Genomic DNA, 16,031 nt, shown 5'->3' on the forward strand with positions numbered 1-16,031 from the left:
TATGGTTTTCCCATGACTATAGTACCTCCTCAAAGTGGGCGGAGTCATCAGAGCATGAAACTGCCACAACACAAACACACAAACTATTGACTTGAGAAGTCATGAAAATGAATCATTAGAATCAGTTCATTAAAAAAAAAAGATTTGTTCAAAGAATCGTTCAGTACTTCCTGACACAGTCGCTGAACTGAAATACAAACTGAACGGGTTGTGATTCGGCTAACCGTCGGCAACTTTTTTTTGGCATGGTTTGACTAGAGTACCTCCGCAAAGTGGGCGGAGTCATCAGAGCACGGCTGCATGAAACTGCCGCAACACAAACACACACGCTAGTGACTTGAAAAGCAGTTGTTTTTTCTGAATCGTTAGAGTCAGTTCATTGAAGAGATTCGTTTACAGAATCGTTCTGTACTTCCCGACTCAGTGGCTGAACTGAAATACAACCGAACGGGTTGTGATTCGGCAAAAGATCGCCGACTTTCACCGGCGCTGTCTACACACCAGATTTCGAAATTTTTAATTTCCTTTGGCTAAATGTTGGAGATTAACGCGTCTTTTCAGGATTCAGGAAGTCTTTTTTTAACTGATCAACTGTTCAGATGTTGGTTCGGTTTGATTCCTGTGTCACCTGTTGCCTGTCGCGCTCGTGAATCAGCTCAGCTCACTTGAGAAGCTTGCAAGCACCAGGTATACCATCGCTAACGGAAAAACAAAAAAAAACGTGCCGTGCCGAGACTCGGAAAGTGGAAAAAGCGCCATTAGCGCCACTCTCCAGCGTGAGGCACTGAACTTATCCGCGAGTATCTTGAGACTCTCTTTAACCTCTTATGCTCGGAGAAAAAAAAATATGGGTCAAAATAATCTTTAGTGGTGTAATTGCAAAGACGCTTCATTGCTGAGTTCATACACCACTCACAGCCGGGCACAGTGAGTAAAAGTGCCGTGACAAAGAGCATCTCAAAGAGGGACTGACAGCATGCGACGTAGCCGGGGCAGCAAGCAGCTAATCTTTAAGCCCATTCCCCACTTGTCTGTGCACATTTGCCTCTGGCTTGAAGCTTATCCCTACAGATGTATATCTGTTAACAAAAATGCAGGCACGGCAGCAGCAGCAGCAGCAGCAGTGGCTCTTTTGGAACACGTTTTTTTTTGTTGTTGTTGTTGTTGTCCCCCCTTTTACTGGATTATTCATTTGCAGCAGTAGCACACAGCAGCACAGCTCCACAGAACAGCACTTGGCAGCTGGGAGAGACGTTCTGCAGGGATAAGCTAACCCTCAGCAGAGGGGAATGGGTATCCTTGAGTGTAAAAGCCACCTTCCTGCCATACCTTGCCTTCAGCTAAGCCAGCTTACTCCTCACGCCTGATTATTCCAACCCACAGGAGACGAGTCCATGCATACATCGCACAGCCTCCACGTGTCACACCATGTGTGACATTTTCGGGAGGTTGACTCTAACACAAGTTTCATACAATTTTTTTTTTTTTGGGGGGGAGGGAGTTTTTTTTAAAGACAAACAGAATCGAGGAGAAACAGAAACTCCGTTATCGCGCCAAAATGGGTCTGCAAAAAAAACGCTGCACCAAACTGCCGACACTCAAAATGATAAATCGACTCGACTGCAGGTGAGACAGTTATTCACTACGATGTCCACTCCCTAGGTTTTTGGGGACGGCTGCAGCAGGAATCAGGGGTTTTAATGGCAGAAATGTGGAGCTTTATGCTTCTGTAGAATAAAACCGTGTGTCATCTTTGCTCCAAACAAACACCGACGCTGATATTTCTGGTACAAGGCGATTGATTATTGCACCCGGACTGCAATTAAATTCAAATATGTATTGTCATTTCCATACTGATTTATGGAAATGAAAACACACCGAAGTGATTCAAAGCATATTTTTTTTTATCATGCGTTATGTATGCGTTAATCTACATGCATGCGGTTTACATCGCATTACTTTGAAAAGAGTTACAGATTAACATACTGTACATGTTCCACGCGTCAGCTTCTGACACATGCAAATCAAAAGCTCTACTGGTGTTTGAATTCAATTACTGAATAATTCTCATGAAGTGAATGCCGTTGCAGCTGGATCCGTTTTTTCTTTTTTTTAGGAACTTCAAGGTCATACAGGGGTCAAGTAACAGGATTTTCTCTAGCGAACACAACGATATATAAATAAAAGCAGGCTCTTCTCTCAAGACAATGTTTGAACTGCACATGACACTTTTTTAATGACGTCGTCATTCCCTTATCAGGCAGGAAATATTTCATTTGCACTATGAGGGAATTACTCATCATCCTCATCATTCTTTGTCACTTGTGACGTCCGTGGTTACCTCATTAAAGGTCACATATAGTGGTCCTGTTGCACATAATATGTGTTAGTTATGGAGGTCTACTTACATACATTAACTTGTTTTTATGCTCAAAAACCTCCTAGTTGCTGGAAACGAGCCGATAGAAATCTGTCCTTTTTTCAGACATAAATCTCGCCTGAGAAGACAGACTGTGTTGTGATTGGCCAGTACCCCGGAAGTGACATTCGGCACACCCGCTATCAGAAGCGCAGCTCCCCCTTCTGGAACAGTGGATGCACTGCTACTCATTATAAAAATCAGTCAAACCCAGAGTCAGAAGACACTGTCGCTCGTGAAACACCTCCACAACGGACGTTATTCTCCTTCTGCGGTTCAATGTACGCAACCGGATGTGCCCGGACTAGTGCCCGGAGCAGGAGGATCTGCTGTTCCGGAGAACCGCTGTTTACGTAACCAGACCGGGTTTTTTCAGAGATCTCGCTGAGCCCCGAGATAACAATAAAACACAGCGTTCTCAGCAGTGGCTGAACTGTTTGTTTTTCGAAACTTCCGGGTTTCATAAACAAGGTAATGACGCAGATACGCACTAAAAAACAGCGTTAAATTGGAACTTCCGGTCTAGTTCTGCTTTAAAGTCCAGAGGGAGGAAAAAAAAAAAGAAAGAAAGAAACTGAGAGAGACTTCGATTTATTCTCCACTTTGCCCTCATTACTGCCCCCCCACACGTTATGGTCAAACACACACCAGTGCTTTTGTCACCTGCAGGTTGTACTTGCCAAAAAATGTCTGACATGATCAGAAATGATGAAAGGCTCCACGGTCAAATAAAAAAAAAAAAGGAAAGTTCCCCCCGGTCTGGCAGCACGGAGAGTGAGGTGGAAACGAACCTGTGGCCAAGAAAGACCACGTCCAGCCAGATCACAACACCTGCACTTCCTCTCACGCAAAAAAAAAGCAGCCTGCAGATCTGTGAAAGTGGCTAAGCACAGCCACGCCACATGGCTAATTAGCATTACTTAGCCCACCTGTCCGCTTAGCTGTCGAGCGGCTCTTGACAAGTCTGTCAGGTGTCGGCGTTTGACGCTGCGCTCGGCGAGATGTGTGTAGTGACGATTCTCTGGCGTGGTGATGTCCCGACATGTCTGTCTCGCGGTGACATAAATCACGGGCGCGCGAGGCTGCGCGACATAAAACACTCACTCGGCCGCTTTGTTAGCGACACCAGTTTAACTGCCTGTCAACACAGTTATCTAATCAGTGTGGATGAGTCTAAGGAAAATGTAAAAGTATACTTATACTTATATATTTCAAATTGCTTGTAAAGGCTTAGTGGTAAATGTGTGTAGCATCACGCGTGCAACCTTATTCAGTGGTGGAAAAACCCCGTGTTTAAAGGCGCCATATGTAAGAATGTGGCCAAAAACAGTTACTACATTCAAATTCAAAATACCGTAAGGTCTTTTAGGTTTCGGTTTTTGACGCAACTGGCAACCCGTGGTTGCTCGGCGGCTGAGACTCTGCTGACTGCAATGAGTGGTAGACGGCGGTAGGTGGCGCCACATGCCAAAACGTCAATGCAAATATTTTGTCTGTACTGTTGTTGTTGGTGAGTTCAGTTTGTTATATGAACATTATTCCTGAGTCTCTGTGACATATTAGGAGGATTTTACGGCCAGTTGCTTTAGATTTATTACATAATGCATGCACCTTTAAGAATTTACTGGTTATTTTTACGTTCATATTGTCAATAAATCATTTAAACTTCACATCAAGGCCTTAGTGGACATTATATATCACTCATGACACCCGTGCAGACAATCGAAATGGGCATTAAAACCCAAAAAATGGGTTATAATAAGGTTGACTTGACATGATATTGGCTTTAAAATGTATCGTTGGATATCAGTAAACACGAAAGACGAAAAAAAAATTTGAAATCTCGAGTTTTAAAGTCGAGATCATGAGTTTCCCAAAAATAAAAAATAAAAAAATTCAATATTTTCTTTTTTATATATATATATATATATATTTTGGGAAACTCATGACTTTACAATTCGAGATTTAAAAAAAAAATGTTGTCTTTTTTTTTTTTTTTCATGTCACTTCGGGGCTCCGTACCTCTGAATGTTCAGCAACTACATAAGAATTTGTCTATTACAGTATTTAAATTGCTACTCGGAGGAACTGTTGCACCCCATAGGCTGCAGCAACGAGAGTCCAGCTATGCATTTAAGCAAAATGACTATAATATAGTTGTTCTAAAGAAGAATAAGCCGGCATGAAATCACTCTCAGCACTTTATTGAATGACCAAAGCTTTTAGGCTGAAACCTTGTCTACATTGTGACTGCGAAGTGCGATGTGGCACGCTGCAATTTAACTGTCGATTAAGCTGTGATCGCACAGAAGTAGCATTACCTACCGGGGAGTTTATGTGTTTTTTTTTTGCAGGTGTCTTGTTGTGCTTGTTAGTCCGTTAGTCTCGGCGCCCGCGTGATGAAATCTGTGAAAAGGTTAAGCCGTGGCTTAGTGCAAAAAAAATAAAACCATCTACATGCGCGGCAGAATTTCATTAAAAAATGGCTGCAGCCAATAATCAGCCGCCGCCCCCCCGCGGAAGACCTTGATCCCGGCACAGATTAAAAATCGCACTGTTTTAAAAAACACGTTTGGAGGATTGTGCCAGATCCTGGAGATGTGTACTCCAGGTGCATTCGAGGTTTTATTCGTTTCATTTATTCTTAAACCGCTCACGTCGTCGACAAAGTAAGTGCTTTTCATTTCTTGGACATAGACTTTTTTCGGGGGGCACTGCCGCGGTCGCCGCCTTCCTACTTCACGCGTTTGACGTTATAGGCCACATAGCATGAATATTTAAAGTAGCCTCAGAAGTTGGCATTATCTCCACAGAGCTTTGTCTTTGTGTCTGTGTTCTCTCTCTCTCTGGCATGCAGAATGTTGTGGACCCAAATCTGTTGGGGCTCGCTTGCTGCTATCCATTTATTCTTAACACTGTTATCACTGTGTACTCCTGGGCATGACTTGGGTCCTATCCAAGGTCCGGATCTGGACTTTGTTTGATGAAGTGTTTGTATTAAAACTTGCCAAAAGTTTTCTAGCATTTGCTGCACTAGCCTACAGGTCTGGGAAAACTAGCGTGATGACAAGTCAGATAAGTAACTTTTAACCCTCTCACGCCAAACGTATCATGGGCAAATCCGATGTATAACATTATGGGAAACCCGACTTAAAACCACAATATGATACAAATTAAAACTCCTATATGGAAATTGATATTTGATTTTTTGTTTGTTTGTTCAAAAGGACCAATAAAGGCTCCAATTTCAAAGAATTTGAATTTTCTGTCAATTATTTAATGGGTTGGCCTTTAAAGGGTTAAAGACCTTTTTACGTACCTAAAGTTAGCCATTTTGATACTTATGAGACAAGATACTTGTTTTTAAAGGTGCGTAACTGCTTTATTATAAATCTCTGTTGCGTAAATCCATTTTATTTTTGATTGATAATTAGTGCTGGACACGCTAACGTGTTTCTAGAGTCCAGGCACTGCTTACCAGTTAGCTCCGTCAGCTGCGTTAGCTCCTTTAGCACCGGTTAGCATGCCTACAGTCGAACTAGAGAGGTCTGCTTATTAAAAGAAAAGAGCAGTACTACAAATAACCAGTATACCCGTGTACTGCGTATGTGTGCCTCTGTTTTTAAAGTTTAGCGCTAACTTTAGAGTCTCATTTTAACAATCGTGAGTCGCACAAACAGGACGTCGCACGCGTCTTTTTCTGGTCAGTCGCCATGGAAACGCTGTTGCATTAGCATCTGGGAGTGTACTTATAAGACAAGACACTTGTTTTTAAAGGTGCGTAAGTGCTTTATTATAACTCTATGTTGCGTAAATCCATTTTAATTTTGACTAAAAATTAGTGCTGGACACGTTGACGTGTTTCCATGACGGCACCGGAGTCCAGGCACTGTTTACCAGTTAGCTCCGTTAGCTCCTTTAGCGCCGTTAGCACGCCTACAGTGGAACTGGAACGGTCTGTTTTATTAAACTAAAAGAGACCGCACCGTTTACCAGTTAGCTCCGTTAGCTGCGTTAGCTCCTTTAGCGCCGGTTAGCGCGCCTTTAGTGCCGGTTAGCGCGCCTACAGTCGAACTGGAGCGTTCTGTTAATTAAACGAAAAAGAGCAGCGCTACAAATAACCAGCGTACCTGTGTACTGTGTACGTGTGCCTCTGTTTTTAAAGTTTAGCGTTACTTTAGAGACTTATTTTAACAATCGGGAGTCACGTAAACACAACATCGCACGCTTCTTTTTTCCGGTCAGTCGTCATAGAAATTCGTCATGCGTTAAGGTGCATTAACGTTGGCGCCGTTAACCGCCGTTATATAATAATAATCCGTCCAAATCAATGTGAAAATTGACAAAAACACTCACAGACGCTAATGCAATCATTTAAATATGCAGTATACTCCACTGAATCTTACACCACGACCAAGACATTATGATTCTTGGACTTTGGCATGAGGACTATAGCCTGCAATGGAATTCAATACCACTATATATAGATACAGATATAGATCCAAGCTAATTTGCTTCTGTAAAAGGTCTATAATATTACAATAACGCAGTATGGCCAGTTTTTAGCCATCAGGAGCAGTAGAGTTAAGTTTTCTGGACATTAGCAAAACTGGGGATTGGTTTAAAGATGACACAAACAAGATGACAGATATTTCAACGTTATTACAGAGAGCATGAAAACTCTACGCTCATCCACTGGTATGATCTCGTATCGCTGTGTAATCATCCTCCAGCGTTTCCTCATTAGTATTTAAGTACAACATCAACAGCCTTCCAAGGATTCAGGACAGCGAGAATGGGTGTTTTCACAAATGTCAACTCCAGTCCATTGACTGTTGCAAACATTTTACGCAAAGTTTACTTACATCGCGAACGCACCATCGGGCCCCCGAGCTCCGAGCACGGCGTCTAACGCGAAGTCAACGACGTTGTTTTGACCAAAAACGACAAGTGTGAACTCTGCAAACAGCTGCCGACGTGGCGTGTCAGACAAGAACTGGAAAAACATAGCACGGTGTTAGCATGGTGTCGACATCATTGGTCAATTATTAATCAAATTATTCCACGTGTATTTTCTTTCTGCCTGAAGCAAAAAAACAGCAATTCCCTAAGAACTATTGTCTCCATTGTAAGCATAAACATATATAGAGCTGCAAATTGACTCCTTATTCACATCTGACATTTAACTTTTAGTATTATTATTATTATTATGAGTACTTAAATGTAGGTCTACATATAAAAATGATAGAAGCCTGCATGTGTGGTAGCAAAATGCTTGGAGAACTCATCCTTCTGTGTTAATACATAAATGATTGCCAATAATATTCAAGCTCCGGCCAAGCACATTCACACAATACTGATGAAGCCTGTCAGTGGCACATAAGTTTTAAATCTGTTGCCTGCGGCGACATTTTCCACACCGCACACCATTAGTGATGCATTTAATGTCAACAAGCCCATGATTGGTTTTGCCAGATCTTAAGCGAGCGGGGGAGGGGGGGGGGGGTAGAGACGGAGAGCAAGTCGCCGCTCAAAGTCCGAGAAAAGTTTTCTGATGCTCAAAAATAAATAAAAAAGAAGAAGAAGAAAAGTTGGCGCGGAGGCAAAAGATTACAGTTTATAAAAGGAAAGTGATGGACGGCGAGAGAGAGAGGTGAGAGAAGGATGCGGGTGGATGTGTCATCAGGTCACAGATGGACGTACACCGCTTGATGGCATGTCGGCTGACAGCGAGATGCGCGGGGAGGAAACTTAGCCAAGTGAAAGACAGCAACACAAAAAGAAGCAGCAGCAGCAGACGTCCAGGCGAAATAAAAAAAATGTCTGGTAAGTTGCACGTCAGTCTATCTATAAATGCACGGAACGGAACGTCCGTCTGTCTGTCTGTCTGGTAATCGTCTAAACTGTCCAACGATTCACTTTGACAGGCGTCAAACTTGACTGGCTGAGGACACACGAGTGTGCGGCGCTGGCTGACTTTTGCGGTTTTGGTTAAGGAAGGCAAAGAGATATATCGCTAAAAGAGACGCTTCCGCTCCGTCTCACACAGCCCAGTTGCTACATGAAAAGTACATACGCGAATGAATGACAATGCAAATTTCGCCAAAAGCCAACAAACGGCGCCTCGTGTGCCTCACTATTGTGCAGCCACTCCCATATCTGGAGTAAGACGATCTCAGCTAAGGTGAAGGTCTATCTCTTCGGGGGTTCACGGCACCTCAATCACTCACTCACTCATCTTTTACCACTTTATCCTCCACATGAGGGTCGCGCTTGGCGCTGAGGCCAATCCCACATTACATGGATCGAAAGGCGGGGTCACACCTTGAACACGGAGACAAACAACCACTCAATCACATTCATACCTGAATTTGACTTGCGTCCTTCTCATTAACCACTAGACTGTTTTATGATATCTTGAAAGTTGTGTACCCCCGCCCGTCATCAGGGATTGGCATCAGCGCCCCCCTGTGGTAGAAGATGGATGGATGGATGGATGGATACGGGAAAAGCAGAGAAATAGATCTTTGTGCCCATATACTTGTCATTACGGTAGAACCTCTGAACGACCATCCAACATGTTTGTGACATGTTGTTAGCTTCTCCGTACCGTACCTAAACGGTTGTTGAACAACTGCCAGATACTGAAAACGTCATCTTGGAAAAAGGAGCAGAAGAACTCACTTATTGAACTTTTCTAAATAAATCCAGGCATGGATCCAAGTCCAATAAGTCTTATTTGCCTCGTCCCCAAATCTGAATGTATTCTGACTGTGGGAGGAAACCGGAGAACCCTCGCACTCACAGAACCTAATGTTTTCCTCCTCCCTTTATTTTCTCCCCCTCCTCCCTTTCCTATTATATTATATTGTCGTCTATTGTTTTGTCTCCCTCGTCCGTTTTCATGTTGTTCAGGCTTCGACTGCTCCTGCCTGTACTGGCACACACCTGCTGTTCCATCATCACGGACGAGCCCATGGTGGCGACCATGCCGTCCCAGGTCAACTCACCAGTTGATGTAAAAGTTAAAACCTCTTTCTCTTTCAACTCTCACCTGCCGTGCCGTGCCGTGCCCCGCCCAGTTCACGAGGATTCAGTCCGTGTATTGACTATTTTTATAAATGATTGAACTCTGCCTTAGACTGTGTCTGCACTGTGGTTGCAAACACCGTGTAAACCCCAAACACACACACAAACACACACACACACACACACACCATCTGCCTCCGAGGGTTCTGAGAGGGCGATCCCTCTTCGGATCAGTCATCGCTCAGTCGTCGCCTGCAGGTTTGTCCGAAATGCAGCCGCTCGCCTTTTAACGGCAAAAGCAACGCCGGCGAACACATTACTCATGCACTGGCCCTCAATCTTTGGAACAACCTGCCTTTCCACGTGAGAGCGGCTCAGACCCTGGAACTATTTTTTTTTTTTTTTAAAACGCCGAAGGCTCTTCTCTTCTCCTTTCTTCTGGTGTGTGCATGCATAGTTTATTTCAGATGTGATCGTGTTTTCTAAAGGCTATCTTAGCAAAATAGTCCGTTTTTTTTTGTGCGCGGCTCGTTGCAGAACTTGGGTCAAGCGAGGTTGTTTTTCAAAGCTTCTTTAGAGACAAAACTGAGACTGAACGGAGTGAGGTTTTATTCATGACGTTACCGAAAGGTGGTTTGTCAGCGCACGAAAGCACCGGTATCCGCTAACACCAGCATCAAGGGAAGTCCAAACGATACCCCGGCCCCTAATCCGGCGACATGTATACAGCCTATATGACACACACTGGATGTGGTCAAATCCGAGAGCTGATTATTTGATGTGACAATGCAAAGTGAACACGAGCAGCACACACACACACACACACACAGAGAGAGAGACTGACTCCAGTGACTACAGTGATTCAATTCTCAGTGGTGGTCAATCGTAATTATCTTTATAGTAGTAAAAGACTGTGATAGGACACCACTGTTGTCTCCTGCACCACACTGCACTGAATCAGCAGAGTCTAAAAATACATTCCCTCCTGATGTCTTGTGGGATAACGTTTTATTAAACGGGGGTGGGGGGGGGGTTATTTATTTATTATTATTATTGTTGTTATTATTATTATTATGATGATTGTATATCCAGCCCCCCACCGCCCCCCCCCCCCCCCCCCCACCGCCCCCCCCCCCCCCCCCCCCACACACACACACACTATCATCCTCCTCCCTGGCTCTGTGAGCGGTTATGTATCTGCGCACTGGTCGCCTACAGGGCGGTGGCTGCGCAGCAGGCGTGTTTGTCCAAGAGCGGGACGGTTCTGAGCGGAGTTGAGGTGTGTGTGTGTGTGAGGTGTGTGTTAGGTGTGTGAGTGTGTGTGTGTGTAGTTGTCATGATGTGCAGAGACACTGCGAGGGCGTCACGCGCTCAAGCGCCTCAACACAACTTTCAATGAGCCGTTATCATGCGTGGGGATGGAGGAATGGGGGGGGGGGGGGGGGGCGTTGCATGCTCCCCATGCAGGGTCAGCAGCAGCAGCCTCATGGAGAGTGTCCCCACACACACACACACACACACACACACACACACACACTAAACTACAGTGGCCGTGCAGCCATCACCAAGTCACCTCTGCGGATTCTGCCGATTTAAAGTCACGCGTAAAAAGCCAAAAAGAAGAAGAAGAAGAAGGATGCGTTCAATGACATAAACAAATGATGAAGGCGCACGCTCACAGAGCGGCGGCTGCGGCTGACACCTTCCCGTGCGTCAGCCTCACACACACACACACACAAGTTTGTGACGCCTCATCAGTCACCTGCATCATCCAAGTTGTCCGAGATGGCCAAAAAAAATAAATATATATATATATATATATATATATATATATATATATATATATATATAAAATAAGTTGTGCAGCCGCATTCTTTCTGCCTCTGCACAATCCAACTTCCACGCATTCCAGCACACAGTGGGGGCTGTGACAGCAGACAGCGGCGGGCTGCCTGTACCACCACCACCACCACCTTCATCCCCATCCTCATCATCATCATCCTCATCCTCATCATTCCAAAGCAGAAAAAAAAAAAAATCAACTCTAATCAAATCCCTAGAACTCACGCATCGCATGTGCATCTGCGTGCCTTCTTTACGCACATCGCACATCTCCATATACGCACACGCACACGGACACACACACACACACACACACGCACACCACGCCCGTCTATAACAGCAACATCCAGCTTCTCCTCTCACCTTTGAAGACGTTTGCACAGAGGCTGTAAAGGATGAAGATCAGATGCTGCTTGACAATCATATTCTTCTCCTTGTTTTTTCCCCCTCCTTCACAATTTGTGCGTCGACACTCCACTCGTCTTCTTCTTCTTCTTCTTCTTTTCTTTCTTTCTTCTTCTTCTTTCTCTTGTGTCACACACTCTCTCTCTCTCTCTATTATCTCGTCAGGATTGGACTTATCCAGGTAAACGGCGCAGCTTCGGACTGACCGGAGTTACATTGATGAACTCTCTGCCTTTCCCTCAGTGAAGTCCCCGTGTATTTTCGCAGATCCGAGAGGAAGGAGGGAGGAGGAGGAGGTGGAGGATGAGGAGGAGGAGGAGGAGGAGGGGGCAGTGATTACTGTAGTGAAGCAGGACGGCAGAGATGCTCGTCGGCAAAGTGCAGCTCCTGCCTCCCTTTATTGCCTTTCTCTTTGACTCGCTGCGGAGAGCGAGAGTCCCGCCCTCGCTCTTTGACTAATGAAGACGCCTCGCCAATGGAAAACACCTCGAGGACAGTTCGGATCTCCCGGTGAAACTGTCCAAACAACGTGTGTGTGTGTGACTTGAGACAATATTGGCCTTTTATAGGACCATTACAGTGATGATCAGTGAGGTCAGGACAGTGACAGGATGGCACAGTCAGTGTCCTCCTCTCGGTCCATGATGACAGGTCGCCACTGGGATTTTGCATCTTCATTGGTCCCATGATTCACTTTTGATCATGATGATCATGTCAGTGAGGCAAAACTGGAGGCTCGTGGGCCACAGGCGGCCTCCCGACTCACTGTTTTTGGTCCTTTTCCACTGCGGTCCCAGCTCGCCCTTGCTTTCGGCACGACACGGCACGGTTTAGGTTGCATTTCCACTACGAAAAAAAAGGTACCTACTCAACGTGGGCGGAGCCATTATTGCACGGCCACGTGAAACTGCGGTGACTTTGTTTTACCCGCGACACAAACGCACACAAAAACAAACCAGTGACTTGTAAAGCAGTTGTTTTCAGTGTTACTGAATCATTGGAATCGGTTCATTAAAGATTAGCGCTGGGCCATTAACGGCGTTAGCGCATGGCGCGTTTCCATGACGACTGACACGGAAAAACGCGAAACCTTAAAAACAGAGGCACACACTGTGGTTATTTGTAGCGCTGATCTTTTTTGTTTAATAAACAGACCGCTCCGGTTCGACTGTAGGCGCGCTAACGTTAGCTAAAGGAGCTAACGGCGCTAACTGGTAAAAGGTGCCTGGACTCCGGTGCCGCGGCACAAAAAAACTGCGTTGCTTTAGAGACTCGTTTTAACAATCGGGAGTCTCGTAAACAGGACGTCACGCGCGTCTTTTTCAAGTCAGTCGTCATGGAAACACGGCATGCGTTAACGTTAGCGGCGCTAAAGGCGTTAACAGCACTATTAAAAATATTTGTTCGACTTAGGGTTTCTGATGCCAGTCGCGATCAGCACAAACCACATATTTCCCTGCTAATTGTTGGAGATTAACCCACATTTTTTTTAGGACTGATCTACAGTTCGGCATTGTTCGGCTTTGGTCTATTCCAGTGAAGGAACTTTGACCAATCAGTAGCCGGCAGTCTGGCGACGTTACGCATAGCATCTACTACTGGAAATTTCGCTAGAGCAGGTACTAAAAAAAAGTACCTGGTACCAAGTGCTATGCTAGTGGAAACTCCATTTGATTGAACCTGACTGAGGGAGCATTTGTGTGTATACAGCAGCAGGGGTGGGCGGGGACAAGGAAAAGAAAGCATTTATCCCCTGAAATCGCTGAACAACGTTGAGCCGTAGAACTTAGCGCTGAAACGTTCGTGCGGGTTCTTCTCTGTGTTTTTCCAGTCAACCTGTCTGCAGCCGTCACACTTTTTTTTTACTACAGATCAATGTTGCTGTTGCCTCTGTCTCTGTTGACATAAAACAAATCACTTTCTGTCGCCGGGCAACACAAAGATCTAAACACTGAGCCCTGACTGAGACACAGAGAGAGAGAGAGAGAGAGAGAGAGAGAGAGAGAGAGAGAGAGAGAGAGAGAGTCACGTAGAGCTGGTTTAATCAAAACTGTGTCAACTCATTCCACAATGGTTTGAGCGCAATAGACGTTTGCTGGTATGACAAAGTTACGCACCGCAGCTTTAATTATTTCCTTACTAATGAAATTCAAAATGTTTTTCAAATTTGTGCAAACAAAACGGAGGTCATATTTCTGTCGTGGTGACCCAGTACCTTTCATTTGATCGAGATAAAATGTATTATACTCAGTACATAAGTGTGTTTGTATAAGTGCACAATCATTGAAAAAAATGAGTATTTTTTGTGCAGAATAAGCCTTTTATTTATACTTTAACAGCCATCTTGCTCTGCCGTGTTTCTACAGCAGCCTGCATTTAAAATAAAAACAACAAAAACAGCCAAAGCATTTTTTTTTTTTTTTTTTTTTGTCTTGAAGTGGAAACTTACTTCACAAACAAAGAAGAAGAGCATTCTTTCTAATTCATGAAGGCCACAGTGGTTCAATCACACACTTGGGAAAGGGATGGGTGAGCGGAGGAATCTGCAGCAACATCACAGATTCTCACACACTGGACCTTTTTTAAAAAATATAAATGTCCATAATGTTTGACATTGAAGCATAATCTGTTGATTTTCTTCATTAACTAATTTTTTTGGATTGGTGTTTTGCCAAATACTTAAAAACGTTCACTTTCAAAATGACATTTAAGTTTCCTGAAATCAAAGCAACTGTTCTCGTCCAAACAGAGTAATGAGTGGCAATTAATTTAAATTACTACAAAATCAATCATTATCATTATGGAAATTATACAATCCACATTTTTGTTTTTTAATGTATTGATTATAAGCTTAATCGTACATTGACATTGTACATTGTTTCCATGACGACTGACCGGAAAAAGACGCGCGTGACGCCATGTTTACGTGGCTCCCGATTGTTAAAATGAGTAACGCTAAACTTTAAAAACAGAGGCACACATACGCAGTACACAGGTACGCTGGTTATTTGTAGCGCTGCTCTTTTGGTTTAATAAACAGACCGCTCCAGTTTGACTGTAGGCGCGCTAACGGCGCTAAACGAGCTAATGCAGCTAACGGAGCTAACTGGTAAACGGTGCCTGGACTCAGGTGTCGCGGCACGTTATCGAGTTTTTTTTCCCGTCAGTCGTCATGGAAGCGCGTCATGCGTTAATATAGTGCCCATTTAAAAAAAATCTTAATCTTTGGTTGCTTACCACAAGGGACCGTTAAGCGGAAAGCAACCAAATATTACAATTTTTTAAAATGTGGTAATTTGTAAAGCGCTTTGGGTGCTCTAGAAATGTAATGAATAATAATAATAACATACACAGTACACAGGTACACAGTTCGACTGTAGGCCTGCTAACGGCGCTAAACGAGCTAATGCAGCTAACGGAGCTAACTGGTTAATGGTGCCTGGACTCCGGTGTCGCGGCACGTAAACGTCACGCGCATCTTTTTCCGGTCAGTCGTCATGGAAACGCGTCATGCGTCAGCATGCGTTAACCTAGTGCCCAGCATTCATCGTAATCTCTTAATATCAAAGATTAAGATTTTTTTTAAAATGTCAATGTTAAAAATGTCGATAAAGTTTTACATTGAAGCATAATCTTCCATAATCTGGAAAAGGTGTGTTTCACCAAAAACTTGTCTTGATACTCAGGTTTCAAAATGACATTTAAGTTTCCTGAAATCAAAGCACCTGTTTTTCTTGTCCAAATAGAGTCATTAATCATAAAAAAAAAAAATGAGCGGCAATTAATTTAAATTAGGACAAAATCAATCATTATCCTCAGGGAAATTATACAATACACATTTATCTGTATCGCTGATACGCTTAGTCGTAATTATGGTTGGAAATGCCATAAATTGGCAATATAGGCGGATAAAGGCGGTTGTGACGTGGAGTCTGGGTGTGTGCCAGGATCCAGTTCACAGCGACAGGGCAGGAGTAATGGTTCTCACAGACGTCCCCTCTTCCTTCAAAGGTTGCTACGAGTGCTGCTGCTGCACGGGAATGAGTGTGAGCGTCCCTGAAGACAAAAAAAAAAAAAAAAAGCATTAGCATCAGCGGGGGATCGTTTTTCTGAGCCCATGGTGAGGATTTTACACATGGTTTAACATGCTGCTGGGCGAATTTGGTTCAATTCTGCACAGTGGCCTTCCGCGCCACTCCCACTTCAAATCAAATTGCTGACCTGGCCAAACCACCTGAGAAAAGAGCTGCAGTGCTAACAACGTTTCCCTGCATGGCTTTTTTTTTTTCTTTTCGAATCACTGGCTTTTCTCTCGGCGGGATTAAACGTAAATGGC

At 44.1% G+C, this 16,031-nt stretch overlaps 1 protein-coding gene across 1 annotated transcript in view; it reads right to left on the reverse strand.

The window, feature by feature from the left end:
- cadm2b (cell adhesion molecule 2b) overlaps positions 1 to 11,714 on the reverse strand; it is a gene marked incomplete at both ends in the record, with an annotated part of 236,648 nt that extends 224,934 nt beyond the window's left edge. Inside the window, one exon of the mRNA XM_083886195.1 lies at positions 11,654 to 11,714. Coding sequence (XP_083742321.1) covers positions 11,654 to 11,714 — 61 coding nt within the window. The remainder of the gene's footprint in view (positions 1 to 11,653) is intronic.
- Positions 11,715 to 16,031: the final 4,317 nt, after the last annotated feature.

Source organism: Microchirus variegatus (genome assembly GCF_963457635.1).
Source record: "Microchirus variegatus genome assembly, chromosome: 3".
NCBI lineage: Eukaryota > Metazoa > Chordata > Actinopteri > Pleuronectiformes > Soleidae > Microchirus > Microchirus variegatus.